This window comes from Scaptodrosophila lebanonensis, unplaced genomic scaffold (genome assembly GCF_003285725.1).
Source record: "Scaptodrosophila lebanonensis strain 11010-0011.00,11010-0021.00 unplaced genomic scaffold, SlebRS2 tig00000001-arrow-pilon, whole genome shotgun sequence".
Classification (NCBI taxonomy): Eukaryota; Metazoa; Arthropoda; class Insecta; order Diptera; family Drosophilidae; genus Scaptodrosophila; species Scaptodrosophila lebanonensis.
In genome coordinates, this window is record NW_022060529.1 from 4,761,455 (window position 1) to 4,782,018 (window position 20,564).

The 20,564-nt window shown below is 39.3% G+C and overlaps 3 protein-coding genes across 5 annotated transcripts; 1 reads left to right on the forward strand and 2 right to left on the reverse strand.

Moving 5' to 3' along the window:
• Positions 1–63: 63 nt before the first annotated feature.
• LOC115620256 (putative fatty acyl-CoA reductase CG8306) lies at positions 64–5,522 on the reverse strand. The gene is made up of 7 exons (XM_030513410.1): positions 5,089–5,522; positions 1,453–2,037; positions 1,288–1,397; positions 1,035–1,227; positions 721–978; positions 407–664; positions 64–342 (listed from the first exon to the last, which is right to left on the reverse strand). The coding sequence occupies exons 1-7, from the start codon at positions 5,094–5,096 to the stop codon at positions 204–206; spliced, it is 1,551 nt and encodes a 516-aa protein (XP_030369270.1). The 5' UTR covers positions 5,097–5,522; the 3' UTR covers positions 64–203.
• On the forward strand, positions 580–13,856 carry LOC115620226. 2 transcript variants are annotated; one of them, XM_030513379.1, is made up of 3 exons: positions 580–585; positions 12,406–12,409; positions 12,451–13,856. In XM_030513379.1, the coding sequence occupies exon 3, from the start codon at positions 12,453–12,455 to the stop codon at positions 13,674–13,676; it is 1,224 nt and encodes a 407-aa protein (XP_030369239.1). In that variant the 5' UTR covers positions 580–585; positions 12,406–12,409; positions 12,451–12,452; the 3' UTR covers positions 13,677–13,856. The 2 variants fall into 2 exon arrangements, with proteins under 2 accessions (XP_030369239.1, XP_030369231.1); XM_030513371.1 differs by lacking the exon at positions 580–585 and having other exon boundaries at positions 11,821–13,856.
• Positions 7,187–20,186, reverse strand: LOC115620240 (putative fatty acyl-CoA reductase CG8303). 2 transcript variants are annotated; one of them, XM_030513391.1, is made up of 6 exons: positions 20,085–20,186; positions 9,743–10,126; positions 8,673–9,177; positions 8,168–8,609; positions 7,808–8,065; positions 7,187–7,734 (listed from the first exon to the last, which is right to left on the reverse strand). In XM_030513391.1, exons 2-6 carry the CDS (start codon positions 10,067–10,069, stop codon positions 7,602–7,604), a joined length of 1,665 nt encoding a protein of 554 aa, XP_030369251.1. In that variant the 5' UTR covers positions 10,070–10,126; positions 20,085–20,186; the 3' UTR covers positions 7,187–7,601. The 2 variants fall into 2 exon arrangements, with proteins under 2 accessions (XP_030369251.1, XP_030369259.1); XM_030513399.1 differs by having other exon boundaries at positions 7,602–7,734; positions 20,091–20,172.
• Positions 20,187–20,564: the final 378 nt, after the last annotated feature.

Sequence of the window (20,564 nt, forward strand, 5' to 3'; positions counted from 1 at the left end):
ATTCTTGCACGGAATTAAGAATAATGTATGATTTCAGCTCATCTCTATTAAAAGCAAAAACAGTTGAGAATTAATATTTATTTCAATACCAAACCGTGTACAACTTGCGAAAAACATGTATAAATAACACTGAGAAACATACAGTTTTTTGTTAAATAAGTAACTAAAATCAATATATACTACCAGATGTACATTTGCGCGCTCTAAAGAAGTCCAAACAAATAATAAAAGATGGGCAGGATAAGCGCTGCCTTGGCATTGGTAATACCCGTAACGGCAATTATGAGCTTGAAGACGCCATAGTAGAAAAGAAGCTGCAGCGCAACGTGCATGCCCAATAAGCTATAAACGAAAAATAATAACTGTAAGTAAAAAATAGTTCTAGTTTTAATGAATAGTTTCCTACATTTTGTCCTTACGGCGAGCTTTGTCAAGATTCTTGGGAGATTCTTTGCTCAGGTACTGACGTACGCCCATAATGGTATTGGAAAAGTATTCATCCCAAGCCAACTCGCCAATATCGATGAAAAATTTCTTACGATCGGCTATGTCTAAAGTTTTGGACAGGGCCAGCAGACGTTTGCTGTCGAAATGCCATTCCGTGAAGATGAAACGTTCCAGAGTGTTGAGGGAGTTCCATACGTTCTTGTGCAGCCGCATTAAACTGTGGATTACAAATATGAATTATTCAAATCGAAATTGTGGGTTTTAGATGCGCACATTGGTCTGCCGCCGGAAATTTTGGTAACCAAGTCAAGGAAAAATCCAGGAATAAAGTGAAATAGAATGGCGCTCAATCTAAACAAAAACAGGCTTTTGACCAGGCGCAGATTTGGATACCAAACAGCGCTGTTAAGCGGATATTCATGCAGGTAGGTGTTGATCTTATCGGCCAGGAATTCAAACCGGAATGGTTTATAGGTACTCGATGTTAAGTGGAAGATTTGCAGCTCCGCAGGACGACCGCCATTTTTGGCTCTGCGAAGACAGGTAGAGGTTACATTTGGAGGTCGGACAGTAAATAAGCCACCTACTTTAACGTGTTGACGTAATAGCCAGTGGTTATGATGCCATTGACAACGACATCAATTGGTATATAGTCCATAATAATGCTGGGATCTAAGGGTAGACGACGCAAGATGCCCTTTGAGGCACCCATGAAGAAACCCTGTGGGCCGTTCTTGGAAATGGTCCATCCTGGAATTGGTTCCTTCCACGCCGCCGTAACTGCAACGCATAGAAAAGTTATAAACGATCAGAAACACTGGCAATGTAGTTGCAACTTACTCATGCTGGGCCGCACAATGCCACAGGGGAAACGAGAGGCCGTATTTGCCACCTCATGCTCGGCTAAGTGCTTGGTGAAGGTGTAAGTGTTTGGATGATCCTTAAGCAATCTGAAAAGATGTAAACATTAGTATTTTGCAGTGCATGAATAGACGTGGTACCCACTTCGGCTCCAGCTCCTTCAAAGCATCGTCGCTTAAGGTCTCGGACAGCTGTATAATTTTTTCTGGATCATCAGGCAATGGATAGAGCTTTTCCTCCACCTCGGTGATGTATGCATTCACATAAGCGCTAGATACATGAACGAGCGCATCTAATTGGCGCAGCTGTTGGCATAACTCAACCACCCGACGTGTGCCACGCAGATTTATGTTTGTGGTCTCTTTGAGGGATTGGAAAAAATCCAATGTGGCGGCGGAGTGAAAGACCACATTAACATTATCGATGAGTGTTTGACGATCTTTGGGCGAAATACCCAAATGATCCAAGCCAACATCGCCCTCGATGGGTACAATCTTTGAAAGACGCGCCTCCAGCTTTAGCTCCTTGAAGCGATCAAATACCGAGTTTTTCTTCAACTCCTCCAGGCGCTCCTGCACCGACTTGCCCTTTTTTGCGCGCATAAGCAAGTACAGTGTGCCCACGTTGGGGACATCGCGAAGCAGCTTTTCCACAATGGTAACGCCCACAAATCCCGTGGCTCCGGTAATAAAGACATTACGCCCCTCGTAAAATGCAGTAATGGGTGAGCTGTGAAGTGATGGTACAATTTTTAAATTAATTGCTTTATTCAATAAAATTAATGCGACTATTCACAGATTCTGCCCTACGCTGCGAATGGGTATTAAAAACCGCTTTCTCCAATTCAAATACAAGTAGCTGAGATGCTGCCTACACCATCGACTGCTTCGGACTTTGATTACGACAACACGCCGAAAACGAAGCTGCGCATGCGCGCCTCTTTTGGAATGCTGCCCTGACTGCCAACGTGTCTCTCTTTGGTCTGGTCAGGTCTGGTCTGGTCTGCACCTCGTTTGCTGCTTTTGCGCAATTTTGGCTAATTGAAGGTTAAAACCCGTTTGTGTGTCAAGTGTGAGTTCTAAGTGCTCACCACACCTGTAATCTTTGTTTATTTATTTATTTCTTTTTAACCAAATTGCGACCATGTGCTTGGGTTCAGCTTTGATGTCACTACCAACATCTATTTGGGCGTAACTCGCAGCCATGGATAGCGTTAAATTTGAACACATAAGAGACGATGCGATAATTTTCAAATTTCTGGCAGGTGTTTCGCTTTCTCTTTTACCACATCTGTTCACAAAATGTGGAATTGTATGGAGGGTTTAGAACGTATTCTCTAAAATATCTCCTTCAACTATCATTCTAGCTGAGAGTGCCAAGGTTACTTTTCGCATTTTATTTTATTTTATTTTATTTTATTTTTAAAAAATAATTTCAATGTAGTTACCAGAATTGGCGTTCAAATTAACTGCATTTAATTTAGTGGAATAAATTTGATGTGCTTTTGTTTTTAGCACGTTTCAAAGATTATAAATTAATGCTGATTGTCTAATTTGCAATTTAGCAAATTAACACCAGCTGTAGTAATAAAATAAAAATTATCTTTAAATCAAAGTAAATGCTTTGAAAATGACTTGGAGCAATATTTTTCACTGTTCTTGAATGGGAAAACTACGCTTGCCACTGGATTTTGTCTGCATATTAATTATGTTGATCACCCACCATTGTTGTATGAAGATTGTTTTCAAAGGTGCTGCACTTAATGATGGTGTTGACGCAAACATTTCACTCTTAATGAAGACTAGTTTCTATTAACAAGGTTTCATAATGTCTGTACAAATGATTTTATAATGAACAAGCGGAATTTGTGTCATAGCTTGGTGGGTCTCGCGTGTGTTACACAATTATTGTAAGAGATACATAGAAAACGAAAAAGTAATACAAAACACTTTTTTGTTTACCAACTCTTACAATCAAATGTCATTTTAATGTTTGTCTGAGCGCCCATCAATGAGTTTTATTAAGCAACATGCAGGCGAAGCTTGCAAAATATTTACATATAGTATGAACACTTTTTGCCACATCAGACCCTTGAGTGCAGCAGTGCAACTGAAGTGTTGCAGCTTTGTAGCTGCATGCGAATTCGCTTCATCATGGCTGCTCTCAACTGCTCTCAACGTATGGACAGGCTGCTGGCTGTGGTCTGCTCGCCGTTAGTAGCTATTGGCTATCTGTCATACTAAATTGAGCTTTCACTTTACGCTCAACTGCAAATTAAACGAGGAAGTATAGCAGAAGTCGCAAGTCGGTCAACAAAACTAAAATCCAAACCATACAGCGACAAAAAGAAAAAATAATAAAAAGAAGAAATGAAAACTAATTTCTTTTGCGTTCGATATTGTATCGAAAAAGCTGTTCGAAAGCAGAAAATAGAAACTAAAAACCTCCATGAACTGATAATTTAGCCAACGTTGCAAATATTTGCATCTATTAACATCTTCATTAATTTGTTTTGTCTGACGTTTTGGCGAAAAGCGATTTGCAAATCTTTTACACAACTCCTAACCTTTGACTATTCACTTCGTACCAGTGCATAGTTTTTGATTTGCCAACAGTTATGCAGTAAATTGTGTTTTTATCGCGAGTGCCAAGGGGTTTGCGCTTTACCTTGATTAGATTTCGAATTTCGGTAGCGCACGTCTTATCTGCGGCAATTATGGGAATCTTATAGCTATACGATTACGCTCATGTGGCACCCAAGTCTGTTCAAGTGTGAACAATTTATAAGTGTAGTTCATTAGTCGTGATTGCACGTTGAAGAATATAGAGGAATGCAATCAAATTATTTCCAATGACTATTCCTTCTTGATTTCTATATTTAGTATCTACTTACTATATATGATGAGTATGCCATTGCACCAATCGTTTCTATTACTGCTAGCTATATAGTATGATGAAAATCAGATGTGATTGGAAGAAGAACGCTATAATATAGTGAGAAGAAAGATTTCGAAAACAGAATTTATTGTGAACGGTGTTAAAAAACACAAAATAGGAGAGTTTAAATTGAAGAAAAATTTATTGTTTGTATATGCTGCTGTAAGGATATAAGACCTTATATATTTATGTCTATTTATTGAAAATTAGGTGAAGAGTACATAAATGTAAGGTAGCTTCCAAAAGCCCTTTTATAGATGGGTGTAGAATTTATATCACAAGTGATTTAGTTTTGTTTAGCATTTCGGTCCATTCAGTACTTTTCCATAACGTCTCCAACGTAGTTGGTCTAGACAGGGCCACCGGGTTAGTAGGGTACATGTATATGTATGTAGTACGCATAACCAGTTTGTCAACAGGTAATATTAAGCTCACTCTGATCGAATAAAATAACCGTAGCGCGCAATGTAAACTAAAAGGGGGGAAATGAAGTGAAGGCTTAAAGGGCGTTTGTAGGTCTGTCAGTCAACGCTCATAAATACAATAATCAACTGGGTTGGCTCGGTATGCACACACAGCAATTACAAATTGCATTTGAAGTTGCAATTAGGGAGACACCCTTGTAATACCCACCACCCCCCATGCGACGCCTTAGCGCTTGCCCCTACTCGAATGCCGCTCACCTTTGAACCACAAATTGCGAGTCCAAAGAGATAAATAAAAATAAATACAGCGCTCTGTTCAATGAGCACCGCTGGACCCAAGTATCTAGTATTGATCGCCCTTATTCAACCAAGCACACAACTGCACACATTTTATGTTAAATTTAATTTTCACACTTACCTGCTCATTTTAAAAGCTACGTTTGAAGTACGCTTGGCCACAAATCCAATATTAAAACAAGTTTATTTTTTTATTTGTCAATTTATCCGTTTCCAGTTCTTTTCTACTCGTCCACACAGAATATCAAAAATTTCTCTTTTCGTTTTTGTTTTTGGATTTCTTAGACATTTGCTGCAAAGCTGTCTAATTCTTCGCCTCTTTCCTCACTCTGTTGTTGTTTGCTGCTACGAAGTAGTAAACAAAGTATACACATGCGTGTGTGTATGTGTGTTTGCTCATGTATCTATGTACAATATATGCACATATGTATGTATGTATTCTTAACAGTTACGCGCCTGTGGAGATGTGTACATATGTATATGTACGTGTGTATGTGTGATTGTAGCTGCTCTGCTTATCCAAAACTCTGTGCTGCCGCGCGATCACAACTCAAGCGTTTGCCGGCCGAAGCTAAACTGTTCGACGAGCAGCGAGTCGTCAACTCTGTCCGCTGGTCACAATCTCGATGATCATCATGCGGGAAACCAGTTATGCAGTGGCGTCCACTAGAAGGGGTGCAAACAAACCACGCAGCTCATCATGTTGTAGAGAATTTTAATGAGGATCATCGCGATGCTGCTTATTTCACAAACATAAGAGTTAGTACGCCAATAGGCTCTTGTAAACCATCATAGGAATCTCAAACTTGGTAGCGAAATAAACAACAACATTTTCATTTAACTTTATAAAATCAGATAGTAATAAAATAAATGCGTTACATATATCTATTTAAATGTAGAAGCTAAGAAATTACAAGAAAATTGTATATCTTAATTTTAATCTTTTGGCGTTAGCACCCTATTTGCGAAGAAGGTTAGATATGTAGAATTTCGGTATAGTTTGTTGGTGAGTAAGTTTATTAATTTTGCCACTAGTATTTGTACATGAATTTATTATAAATTATTGAAAATTGTTTTTGTACATTTACAAAATAAAAGTAAAACGATAAAACAATAAGTACATGTACTTTTAGTCTGCTAAGTATAGAAGCTTAAGTAAATAGTGCTAATAAATAATTGCATACTTTTAGGCATACATAAATGGGAAACTTTTTCATTTGGTATTTTGTAGCCCTGGCTACGAACAACATTTCTGTAAACTTTTGGGGTTATTTCAAAATGTTAATGCTGGCGACCAATCTCAAAATTGATATGACACTTAAAGTTAATTAAATGTTGGCTATAAATAATTTCGTGCAATAGTAGTTTTTAGAATATTCCATAACAGTTCGATATAACAGCTTATTTCCAGCTTTTAATTGGCTGCACCTATCAAAATGGTCATTAGGCAAAGGAAAGTAAGTAACGCAGCTTCACAATATGTATTAAGACTTAAAATCGGTTGACTGTTCTGGGGGCTATACAGGTTATTATAAGCTGAAGCAGCTGTAGAAATTGCCCGATTTTTGCAACATCTTTCAGGTGCAAGTTTTCGCCATAAGGAAGGCAGCAGAGCTTCTAGACAACTAACTTTTTAAAATACAGACAGAAAATCTGGCTAAAGCAAGAGCAGACCTACCAACTGCAATATCTGAGAAGGATAGTGACGTAGAATTTCTGAAATCCAACTCACTGCTTGGTAACCACCCATGCCAAAAACCTGGTTATAACAGGCAGTTGTGAAGTTAGTGTTTATATTGTGTTTGTATATTTGTATCCCATTAAGGAATAACTGTAGCTTACATATTAAAGGAAATAATATTAGTTGTGGCCCAGTCCGCCTGTTTCTCGCACAGTCACATAGGTAGTTATAGTCTCATTTTTGCATCGACGAATCTTTTTGGTGGACGCTTCTTTTCAATATAGATGTCATTTAGTTAAAAACAGCATTTCTAGCTTTTGTATCCAAACTGCGTATCAAGAATGAAGAAGAACAGGAACAGAGACTAAGGTAGCCCTTAGTTCGTTTATTTTATTTTGAAGCTCAAAGTTATATTTAGATTCTGAATACATTTTACGTTTTTGACAAATTCTCAAATAGAAAAAAGAAAGAAGAGCACAAAGACCTATTTCTTAAAATTTATTTATTTATTTCAATAATAGATACATATTTTATTTATTATTTATTTAGCGTTTACGTTTACAATCGTATTCTATAAGTGCACAAACGTTGACTATTTCCTATGTACTTGTATGGATTTATTTATGTAGTACTATTTAGGTATTGTTTATTCGTTTAGTTAATGTGACTACGCTACACAATTTAACTACGTTTTGGGCTAATTTGCATTGCCTTGTAGTAGATCTTTTATTGAAAAACAAATTGGCTTTAGTAGTTGAACAATTATGCACATAATTATCGTATGAATACATAGCGCGTATTGAACTGACTTGTACTCGAGTGAAGACTTAAAGTAAAATACATAATACCCTACTAAGAAGAAAAATCTACATGGAGAAGACAGGCAACCTATGACGATGACAACGCGGAGAATAAATGAAGAAGGTGCGGATGCGGTGCTTATTTGTTTTGGATTACAACCAGACCAGAAATCCCCAGATGAGCAGAGACAGTGACAAGCCGACTTGCACGCCCAGGAATGGAGTTAGCGCAAAGTACAGGACTCCAAAAATGACAACGTAGCCCAAGTAGTAGAGAACATTGAAGCTGTGAAGGAGAAGATTGGGGGAGCATTGAGCATGAAATAAATACAAAGATGATGTGAGAGCTAGACACTTACACCTTCCAGTAGTTGCGATGCCATTGTGTGGTCAGCGCCGATTCCTTGAAATAAAAGCGTCGAATGCCAATTAGGCAACGATCGATGAACTCCGACCAATCGCAGTGACTAGCATCGAAATTATAGCGCTTGCGATCGGTGTCATGCATGATCGATGAGATGCGCAACGCATTCTTGAGTGAGTACCGAAAATCTTTGTCAAGAAAATAGTCGAAAGCTTTGGTGCCCTTCTGAAAGACGCGCATATACTCGTAAGCCCTGCAACAAATGAAAATGTTGGTCAATTGGTCAATTGGTCAATTGTCTGAACACTGATGCAGTACTTGTATATAGTAAACAGATTATTGCAGTTGTACTTACGTGTGCTGCGGCATGCCAATGCCAAAGAGCTTCTCCGGTATGATGAAGACCATAGCGGGCAAAAGGTGGAACAGATAGAAGAATAGATTGTACCGCCAGCCATTGCGGAGTTTCGCCGATGGCTTCCACACAAAGTTATTCGGTGGATGACGCTCCACGCTGTCGTTGATAATGTTGCAAAACTGCGCCAGAGTCAGTGGATTGACCTCGCCGGAGGTGCAGTGTATAACCTCGGGCTGGTCCAATGGCCGGGTGCCCACATACCAGCCCATGACCAGCGATGAATTGATTACATAATCGCACGGAATGATGTCTATAATAGCATTGGCACGCCCGCACATTGTCCGAAAAATGCCCTTGACGAAGCCGGCCAGGAAGCCCAAGTGCCCAGAATTGGCGTTGCCCACCCAGCCCTTCATGGGATGCTCCAATGTGCCGTAAACTGTATGAAGGATCGATCACACATGGATGCTAATTTGTAAGTAGAGTGTGCTTGTCGACTCACCTATTGATGGCCTAACTATGGCTGCCGGGAGACCGGCCATTTCTGCCATGAGCAAATTCTCGGACAGATTCTTCGTAAACGTATACGTATTGGGGTGATCACGAATATAGCCTCGGCACTTTTGCTCCGTAAAGTCCACCCAAGCCTCATCGTCTTCCGCCATTTTCATCATCTCGTATGGGTCGAATTGTGACTTGTAGACTTCCTCGGAAATGAGGCCGCGATTGTTGCTATTGCAGAAGGCCGTGGAGCAATAGATGTAGGCGGCCAGTTGTTTCAATTGCTTGGCCAGTTCAATGGTACGCATCGTACCCGTCAGATTTGTCTTGATGGCCGTTCGCAGCGGTGAGCTGAACTTAATGGTCGCCGCACTGTGATATATCACATTGACCCGTTCGATCAGCTCCTGCAGTATATCGGCGCTGAAGCCAAAGTTCGGTTCACTTAACTCGCCCACAACCGGCACCACTTTGGCGAGCGTCTTCTCATTGTACTTCTGAAAGATCTGCAACGGCAGCACACCAGGTGTGAGCGTGTTAATCGAATATGACAATATGTGTACGCGGCAATTGTTAAATATTTGAGTGCAGCACCCACACTCTCTGCGTTAAGTACGAAAAAACAATATCCACAAGACTGGGCCACCATAATTATGCATCATTTGCTGTGGCCCTTAAGTAAGAAATTGGTATGACAACGGGGAAAAGGCAAACAAATTTTAAAGCGCCATTAAAAATGCGTTTAAAAATATAATTAGAAAAAAATGTCTTAGCCTACGGACGGGCATGTGGTAACAGCAAAAACGTTGTCCCATAATGCGGATTTAAAAAAATAATGAGCCAAGCAAATAGCCCAACAAATTAACGCGTTGTAATAACAATGTATGTGTCTTTAATAAGAGCCGGTGTCACAAATGTTAACAACGATATGTGAGGTCGCCCCAGAGCATGAAATACTTAAACACGGAGCGTGTCTGAAACGGTAGTACTAATGCTACGTATTCAGTATATGGGAACGAGATCTGTCCTAGCGAAAGGCACAAGTTCGTTGCCCAAGTCTTTCGTACTTACCGGCTTTTGCAGCAAGCGATTTATGCGTTCGTTTGGATCGAATTTACGCTTGCCTCTGACTAGTACGTAGATGGTGCCAATATCCGGATGTGTGTCCAGCAGTGCCTCGATCAGCACAGTGCCAAGGAAGCCTGTGCCGCCAGTTATGAAAATATTTTTGTGTGCAAAGAACTCAGGCACGGTCAGCGCATTGCTAATATGCCGACCACTCAGCCCCTGATGCGCCTTCAGCGTGTTCGCCAGCGCATCCTCGCCGTTGCCGTTGATGCCGTTGATGCCGCTCGTGCTGTTGCTGCGGCCGCTGCCATGTTCCGTTATGACAGCCATATTATAGGGCTCGAGATTAGTGGGTGGCGCCAATTTGCTGCTGGTTCTTAAAGCGGTCTGTAAGCAAAAGAACGAAATATTTGTCATAAGTTATAAAGTATCGTGAGTCAATAAAAATACAATTGGAAAATTTGCACTTTTCCCTTTTATAAGTCACTTTTCAATACAGAAGACCGGATTAGGATGAGTCCTTGCAGATACTTGTTGACCAATATGTTGACTCTTTGTTGCCAAGCAGGCATGTTCTGGGTAACAATCTTGAAGTGTTTCATTAGCTGCTGCTAAAAGGTAAGCCTTCCACTCCGAGAAATTCGTACTTTTTGGACCGCAGGATTGGGGTGAAAACATTTTATAAATCAGAATGGCTGCCAAAGCAAATTATAGCTTCCACACTTTCGCGTCGAACTGATGATGACACACAAATGTATCTGAAGTGAAACTTACGAGGTCTACATTATTTGGTATAGTATTTGTTGTTTGATTTCTTTTTTTTTACGAGTATTTTTTATCTCTTTGAATTACATCAGCGATGGACAGGGCGCAAAATGGGTTTTTCGTCTCAAGGGCAATTAAAAGTGTTGCTGGCAACAACGAACACCACACTTGCAGCGTCTGTGTGTCACGTTCAGTGTGTCAAGTTGATTCGCCGTCTGAGCACCGTGGGGCAGATTAATATTTGCGTGAATTTTATGATATACTGTTCATACAACAATTCATCAGAAAAAATAGAAAATATAAACGTTCATTTACTATGCACATTTGACTTTAAATTAAAAAGCATGGTATTTGATGCTACTGGTAAGGTATTTCCGAGCGAACCATTTAACTTAAATGGCGCCACAACAAAAAAATCCCAATTTTGGGACAAATCAGATTTTTCCTTTATTTATAAGTGTGTAGGTAAGGCTAGATAATCAAGTAAGAAGGGATTTATCGCAACTCAAACCCATAAAATGTATCTCTCTTAATTAAATTTCCGCTCTATTTGCCACAATTTTATGAAAAAAAAATAAAAATACAAAAATAAATATAAACAACAAATTACAAAAACAATCAAAATAGAAGTCAGTAGCCAATAACCATATCTTGTATATTTTTCAGGCAATGAGTACAATTTTTGCCTTGCTCTGCCTTGCAACAACTTCAAGTATAAATGTATTTTACAAAATGTGGCCATACAGAATGCCTCGAAACAACGAAACTTCTTGGGAAAACGAAATGTTTCAATTGAGTTCAAGTCGTTAACTATTCATTAATCGCTTACATCTACAATAACGGATTATTTCGAGCCAAGTATGTATGTAGGTAACCCATTTACCTTTAATTATTCGGTCAGGAACCAGTTACATTGGAAATGAACAAGCAAAACACCCTATAGCTCATCAGTTATTTTAGTATCCAATTAGCATTTTTAACACTTTTTGAGCAACAGTGTCGGAAATGTATTTTAAAGTGTACACTTTGCACACTTTGTCGCTGCTTTCTTACCACTGTGTGTAGCGGTTTCGGTAGAAACTTGTTTCAATATCATTGACGGCTACGGAAGTGCATTATACAAATGAATTGCTACTAAAAACCCTCATAAATTAGGTTTTCAGTTGTTAAATCTTATTTGTATTAAAAGTGTTCAAACATTTTTTTGGTGAACCGAGCATGCTACGATATATGTGTCTGCCAAACTTCAAGAGGTTCGGGAGTGTAGCCCAATTCTTTGCTGGGTAACGTCCTGTCGTCATCAAAAATATAACCAAAAATATTTCATTTCAAAATTTGAATTAAAAACATCAAAATTATAGCTGTGCTCACATTTTTGAAACAAAACAATCAAAATTGTTAGTGAATTTCCGCTACTTATTTACCAAAAATGAAAGTGGTTAAGTGTCTGTCTCATTGTATGCGATTGCTACGCGAGCGCGCCTCGCAGCAGATATTCGCACGACGATGTATTTCGCATTGCGGTCCAAGCTGTGCCTGGACGTGCGAAGGTTTCGATCGCAGGTGCCGCATCTATCAGGGCTTCCGTTCGAAACGCGAGGTGCATGATGATCGCTATAATTGGCGCGACCCGAAGACAAGTCGCACACAATCGGGCATGGATACGGCTTATGAGAGGCCTGACTATGCGCAGACGCAACCGCGATACGACGACAAGTACTACACTCCGTCGGGCTATCGCTTGGGCAATGCGGAAGGCGATGAGGGACGCTATGATGATCGGGCCGTTGCTGCGCAGCAGCGGAACGAGGAGCGCGTCCGCAGGGAGGCACAGCGTCGATACGACTTCGAGGAAACGGCTCGTCGCAATCGTGAAGTTCAGATGGCCGAACAGCCGACAGCTTCGCAGAAGTCGACGGACTACTTTAACTCGTTTCAGGATGTAGAGATGCGACGACGTCCCACGAAGCAAGGTAGCATCCAGCATCGCCAGATGCAGGAACGCATCATCGAGGAGAACAAGCGCAAGTGGCTGAATCGTCCCGAACCGAAGCGGGAGATCAATGCGCCCGGTGTTATATATCAGTTAAAAAATCCTCTTTATGCCGCAGAGAAGATACACCTCCATCATGGTGGTGGTGCTGGTGGTGGCAAGAATAGACGCGGCCAGGGTGATGATAAGGCTGCTGAGGAATACAGTCGTAGGCGTCGAGCCCAGCGCTTGAAGGAACTGAAAAGACAGGAGCGCGAGCTTCAAAAGAGCCGTCGCGGCTATAAATTTCCTAGGGCTGAGGGAGACTCCGCACCGGAGGGCAGAATGAAGGACAATGTAAGCCAACAAGAAACTGAAGCTCAGTATTGGCATTCGTGGCAAACGTGCCCTGACGAGCGCCGCATGTTCAAGACTGAAGAGGAGATGTCTGATGCAGAACCATCGTCAGGATATGGCAAAACAGATGCTCAACAACCCGGTCTCGTGCGTCCACCGCATCCATACGATGGCAGTCGACGTCGGTTCCAGACTGCGTCATTGCAACAGGCTGCCCGCCTTGATCTTGCCCCCAAGGCACTGGAGGAACGGGCTATGTGGCGAACAAACGGCATTAAGCCCCCATCCTACGATATGCGCGTTAAAAGGCGTGCGAGCCGCAAACTCACCAGCATGGAGAAGCAATACCAGCTGGCTTACGACTTAACTGATGGGCACAAGCGTAGACGATCCTCAGTGGCCGACGCCAAGGTCCAGCAATCGCAAATCAAAATGCCAATGCCACAAAAGATGTGGCGCAATCCTGTACCTGATGATGATGAGGTTGAGCTAATAGATATGGAATTGCCGCATCAGCCGCCGCGCAAGAAAATGTCCTGGAATGGAATGCCACAGTGGTGGCACAAACGTTTCAACAAAGGCAAGCGATCCCGCTCAAATGACTTCGAGGACGCAGCTGAGGAGCGTGATGAAGCCCCGAAAGTAAAACCGCCACGTTATCGCATGACCGTCCAGTCGAAGGCTCTCAAACGCATGCGCGTACCGGTTCAAAGCTTCTCGGAACGGTTAAGGATTGTGCCTCGCAACACGCCGCACAGCGAGTACACAGGATATTCTCGTCCCACAGTTTGCGATCAGTGGGAGAGCTTCAAGAGCGGCATGATCAGCAAGTCCATCTACTGATGTACCAGGAAGAAGACAAAGACGCACAATAAACAAACGAAATAAACCATTTTCAAGAGTCACATTTCGAGTAGGCGATGATGAGAATCGCATTCACATTCGGCCATTGACGCAAGACAAGCTAAACAGATTGATTTGAATAAAGAAAGACATATATATATATATATATATATAAATATATCACCTGATTTTTTTAAAGGGGCTAGAATCTCTCTATCTCTACTTCGCCTAATCTCAGTCAATGGCTACGGACGGATGGGGTCTGCTTTGATTGTTGTTTCTTTTTAATGCTGCAGTCCCCGAATCTGTTTTGTTAATATATGATTTTTCCTGAATAATGTAAATAACTCACAACACCTGACAGCGCACACAATAATAGTCCAAACGAAGAGTTTTGGAGTTGGAGCTACATTCTACACATATCTCTTTAGAGCCAAAGATTACTTAGATCCGGAAGGAAGCACTAAGATGGATTTCACATGGAGTCTGCCGCGCCCTCTTTTATTACACACATTCAGATTTCGGGGGAAAAGGAGCAACACAACAGCTTAGCTGGATTGCATGTAATTTTTGTTCTCCACCTAAAGACGATATGGATATCTTACTATAATTGGCTGAATATCGGTAATAGGCAGAGTTTAACTTTTTGGACTTTATGGGAGGGTTATAAGGATATCGACAGAACTATTGTTGATGTTCTAAATAAAAACAAGAGAGAACGCTACAGTCGAGCAAGCCCGACAGTGTAATACCCTGTACCCAGGTAAACTTCCGTCACTGAGTTCTATGCGTCCATAGCAGCCGCAAAAAGAGGAAGAAGTAGAGCGAACTTTTTGCTGCAGTTTGTGGGGGTTGTACTGGCGAGAATTTTTTTCGCTAATAACTTTTCTTAGAATTGATCGAATTTGATAAAATTTTAAACAACAGTAGATAATTATATAGAAATTATGTGCGTGGTTTAGGTAGCATTTGAAATGTGGACGCTATTGACGAAATTCTGTAGCGGGGGAAGGGGGGGAAAATTAAAAAAATAAAATAAACTCGTCCTTACTCGGACCTACGAGAATCTGGATGCCAACTTTGGTTATTCTAGCTTTTATAGTTTCTGAGATCCTTGCGTTCATCCAGACGGACGGACGGACAGACGGACGGACAGACGGACGGACAGACGGATGGACAGACGGACGGACGGATGGACATGTCTAGATCGATTTCTCTGGTCATGCTGATCAAGAATATATATACTTTATGGGGTCAGAGATGCTTCCTTCTGCATGTTACATACTTTGCACAAATCTAATATACCCTTTTTACCCTAGGGGTACAGGGTATAAAAACAAAAAAATGTTATGCATAGCCAAAGCTTTTGGAATTTCTATTTTCACTATCAATTGTGTCAATAATTTCAGAATTCCTTGAAGTTGTGTAACTAATAATAAGGCGTCACTCCTATAGTGACGATACTCTGCATTGTTTACTTCTTAAATGGCACACTTTTCGCTTCTGTTAAATATCAATTTGCATAGGTTTTAGGGAAGACCACGTTAGGAGAGCAAAAGCTTGTATCAAAACGAGATACCTGATTTGAGATGACAAGCTTATTAACGGATCTTTCTACAAATGATTAATAATATTTTTTTGTTTGTTTAATTTTCAGCAATTCTGCAACAATTGCGGTACTACCGCCTACACACACACACACACACTCACACACGCACACTCTCACACACACACTCATGCCAATGAAACTTGTAGTGCTTTTAAAGACCACAGTTCAAGCGGTAAGCTTAAGATTTTGCTCGTTTCCTACACGCCCAGACAGACACAAAAGCGACCGCTTAAAAGCAAAAGTATGCGTAGTCATCCAAACAAATGACGCGCATATCCGTGAGATACAAAAATAAAAGACAACGAGTGTAATGTAAGTAGTCAGCGCCTATACAGAGATCTAAAAAGATGTAAGTATGGTAAAAAAAATGCGTATAGAGTTGTATGTAGAGATTAATTTTGATTTTGTTTTTGGTTTTTTGGTCCCCCTCCCACTGCAGCTTGTTTGATGTTTTGTTATTTGTGTCAAGGCCAAGTAAAGTAACTCAACTTGAGTGCCGAAAATATTTGGAATTTACCTATTGGGCATTGTATTGTGGTTGCGGTTGCTGGCATCGCCGACAAGGTGTTAAGCATTTGATTTTTCATTTGGTACAAGACACAAAAATACAAAAACAAAACTTAAAATGCACGGTCACGGTCACGTACGATTGATCTTTTACGTGTCTATCGTTATACATACAAAGGTAATATCCATGTATGTATGTATAGCTACAAATACCGTTGATATTTGCCAATATCGTACGATATTTGTGTCCGCTAATTTAATACGGGTGCGTTAATTGAAAATCATGCTGAAAATCATGACTTTCTTGCCTTGATTTTAATATTGATCAAAATTTGTGGGTCCAAGATGTGTGGACTTTAGTAAATATTAAAGGCAATTAGCAGCTATATGGGACCTTCGCTTGATTTTCAGTTTTCTTACAAATTGACAGCCAAATTGTAATGACTCAACAGCTTTTGCTAATTGGCAACCATTGGACCTTTCAAGGTGTTGCGTATGCAGCTCCTAATTGAGACTTTCATTGCTGAGCGTGGCACATATCATCTAAAATGAAATACTATATGTCTTTCAGGTCTGGTCAGTATAATTTATTATGCAAATTGCACAGCTTCAGACATAATGTCGACCCTCAACGCACACTCGTGTTTGTTTCGTCATTAATTATGTCACAAACAGTACATTTTTATATTCAATAAAGCCAAATGTATGTAGGTTTGCGTTTCACGTGTTTGTCCAACAACTAGAAAGAGTATAACGCTCTTTGATTTACGAATTCTTCGCCTTTAATTTACCTTTTCTGAGAACTGGTTTGACTTGGACTAGGTCTTGGCTCTCTGACATTCAATATTTTGTATAGATTTGCATTTCATTTCCTGAAACATCAACGCCATTTTGGTTTCTATTTTTGTCTGGCAAATGTTAATGACAACGAAGGTATTATACCTTTGATAACAAATTGTCTGCCGTCAACATCAAATTCGCATTATCGCAAGTCATTGAACCTGTTCAAAATTGTAAATATTCTTCGATAGGTAAGCCATAGAATATTTTCTTTTACATATTTTGATGAATTACCTCAAATGGATGGCTGGTTTGAAAAGTTAATAAAGAACTTGGTTTTCAAAAGGTTGCAGCGTGCAAATGGTTTGTATTTTTTGTATCTCTTTTATTTTGCCTAACTTAAGAATCAGTATGCAATATTCTAAATATGAGGAAGTCTAACAACTAATTAAATATATTCAGCTTTTTGCTAGCTTCCGATTCAGATGAAACTATATAATGCGGATACATTTCACAAGACAGGTGTTTTTGAATTAGTGGAACTAAAAACAAAGGAAAACGATTGCGAATTTGTAGTATTAATCTATACTATGTGCTGGTCTTAATTATTCATTTTGTATTTCAGCATAGAAATGAATTTAAAACCAATTTTTCTTAAGAAAAACAAATTCTATTCTCGAGTAAATCATGGCTGCAATTCAATCGCTAAAGAAAATGTTAGGTACCAGTATTTATCTCAAACATTACATTGCATATTAAAAGTTTCAAATAAAATAGAGTTATAATTGTTAAAGTGAACAAATTAAAAATGTTCAGAGTATACTCGGATTTATACAAGAATTGCTTTTCAACGCCTAATTCGTAAATTTCGATGTCTATTGTTCGATTTAACTAGAAATATGAGTTGCATTTTATAAATAAGTATATAATATGTTAATTCCTGGAGAATCTTTTGTGAGAATTCCAAATTATGTATTTCTGTGCAAAATAACTTGCTCTTCCTGCTTTTAATCGTTTTCCCCCTCGCTTCACAATAAACTCAAATAGAATTCCCATCTATGTTGACGTTCGTCTATGCATGCCAATGATTATATAAGTAAGTTTTAAACATACATATATACTTCACTGGAGACATGGAGGTAACTTTGGTATATACACGTATGTGCGTATGTGGTTGCTAAGCGCAATGAAGCGTAGGGATTTCGCAGATGTTTCAGTTTATTTTTCCCTATTTTTGCACAATATTTATTTTCTGCTTTGTGCAGGTCTGCCTATATATTTTTGTTGTTGCTTTTGAAGCTTGACAAGTAAGCAGCCAATACATACAAGTATATACTTTATAGTATAAATATATAAATAAGTGGATAGATAAATATATACATACGGATAGCTACACTTATTTAAAAGATTTGCATAATTTCGCTAGGTTTTCGTTTCGTTTGCTAATTTTATACAACGAAATGCGAATGTTACTGAGTCTGGTTGTTGTCTATCTACTATACATACTATATGTATGTGTGCACATATATGTATATGCATATAGGAGTGTACTTGTATGTGTGTGAGTCTTTTAGTAAGCAAGAGCACGCTGGGGAGCAAAACCGTTTATGCATATTAAATATTTTGAAATTTCTTTCAGCTAATATATGACAGTTTGACCCATTTCGTAAACAACAATAGATATAACTATAGCTGGAGCAACAATAATAAAAAGTTAGCCTACAGCGTAATGTGACGTCTGCAAATGAGCTTTGGATAAAAATGGCAAAAAAAACCGCTGTGACGAACTCAATATACTATGTAATAGTATGGCCTTGCCTCGGCACATGTGCCACTTTCTATTTTATGAATGAGTATGGGCTTATTTTTTATTGAATTTTATACAAAAAAGAGAAGTGTATATTTTTATAGATTTGGACCGCTGTTATTTAATTTTGTGGGCCTTTTAACGCCGCACACTTCCGCCTTAGCCACAAAATGTGTAACAAATCAATTGCTTATGCGCAGCGTGACTTGAACTTGATGTCTATGTAAAGGCAGGTAAATGCGTAAAGAGCTGGCAAATCAATGGAACGCCTGTCTGTCAAATAGCAAGTAAAAAAATTAAAAAAAAAAAATAACAGCAAAAAAAAGCTTATGCTTTTTTGGTTTCCCATTCAAATCGGCATACGCACGCATACGAGTACAATAAAAAGCACAGCGCACTTAACTTTTTGGGTTGGGTCTTCTGCTGTACGTAGTGCTTGGCATTAGCATTTTTCGTTTTATTGGACCTTAACATTGAAACCCAAACTGAGTTCAATAAAATGCTGTTGAGCTTTATAATTGTTTGCTCAATGTCAACAAGTGGCGGCACAAAAGTGCTATAGAATCAAAAGACTGAGGCAACAAACGTGCCTGGTGCTTGACTCGCAAAAGGGATTTCTGATCAAAAGCCATTACCAATACACATAAATATCTAGATCTACTTGTAGAGACTACGCTTAAAACCTGCAGCCTAGCTTCATTTCACATACGTACCTATACTTAGGCTTTGCTGTCCATTACTCTTGGTTTTTTGATCAAAGCATTTTAATTTTGGCATGTGCATATTTGTATATATATACTTATATATTTATGTATGTATAAAGTTTATTGTCGCATTGGCGAGTCAAAAGAAATGATAAAACGTGGTTTGTCTGCCAACCGGTTTATCCATCTACTAATAATTTATTGAATTATTTAATATACATATGGAGAGAAGATAGAAGAGCTTGCAAACGAAAAAAATACTAAGTATAAATGCTGTGTCATCTTGTCAAAATTGCGACAATATTGCAAATTGGTGTAATAACATGATTTGTAGCGCTTTGTGTTACCTTCAAAAGAGCCAACAAAAGTCGAAAATAATAACAACAAATAACAAACTGATTCGAAAACACTCCACGCCAATGAAATTTCCAGCATAAACAAGAAAAAACGCACAGGCTTGGGAAAACGTGAAAAATTACTCACCGTTACGTCGCGAAAAACTTTATACACACACAAAGCACGCACACACACACACACCCGCAGAAACAGGCAAAGACAAAAAGCAAAACAACAACAATAACAACAACAACAATAACAACAGCAGCTACTAAACACACAGGCAATTGAAAACCGTTGTCGGAAAGTGAAAACGCAGCGTGTCAATAGCAGGACAAACAAATTAGATTTTACAAACGGCACTTTTTTGATTTTCACACATTTTTTCGCACATACAAGTACATCTGCATATATAGACTACATTTGTTAGATTTGTTTCTCTGCTTGCCCTTTAATTTTTTCTGTTGTACAGAGTTGCCGCAAATGTGCGTCAGAAACTCAAAACATTTCCGTTTGCGTATATCGTGTATTTGGCAATCAAACTTTTTGTGTGTTTTTTTTCTTTTTCAAATTACAATTGTTTCAGTAGTTTTATTTATTTTTGATCTGCTATTAAGTTTTGTATTTGGATTACTATTTTTTGTATTTCGATTTGTGCAACTTACACTAACCAAAAAATTGTTAAGCACACAAATATTGTTTAGCGAATAACTTTTTATGGATAGCGCGGTATAATTTCAGGTTGCTGCCAATGCCGCCGCACGCTCAAGTCTGACTGAGCGTTTCGGCATGAGGAAATTTTTAATACAGCTGAATGCTAAGAAAACCAACAGCAAAGCAAAAAAAAAAAAAAAAAAAGCAAAAACAAACACAGCAACAACAATAGCAACAGCAAGCCCAAGACGTGGTTGTATGGCAAACGAAACACGTAATGGAAATCGGAACATAAAATAATCAGCTCAAAAGCCAAGCGAACGTCGAGAGATACTAGTCGGCAGGCAGAGAAGGTGAGCTGTAGAGCGAGCTAGTGAGTGAGTGAGTGGGAAATAGCAAAAAAAAGCAACAACAACAACTAATTCAAAAACAACAACAGCTAAAACAAATGCAAAGTCAGCAAAGATACTGTAAAGTGAGCCGATCTGAGA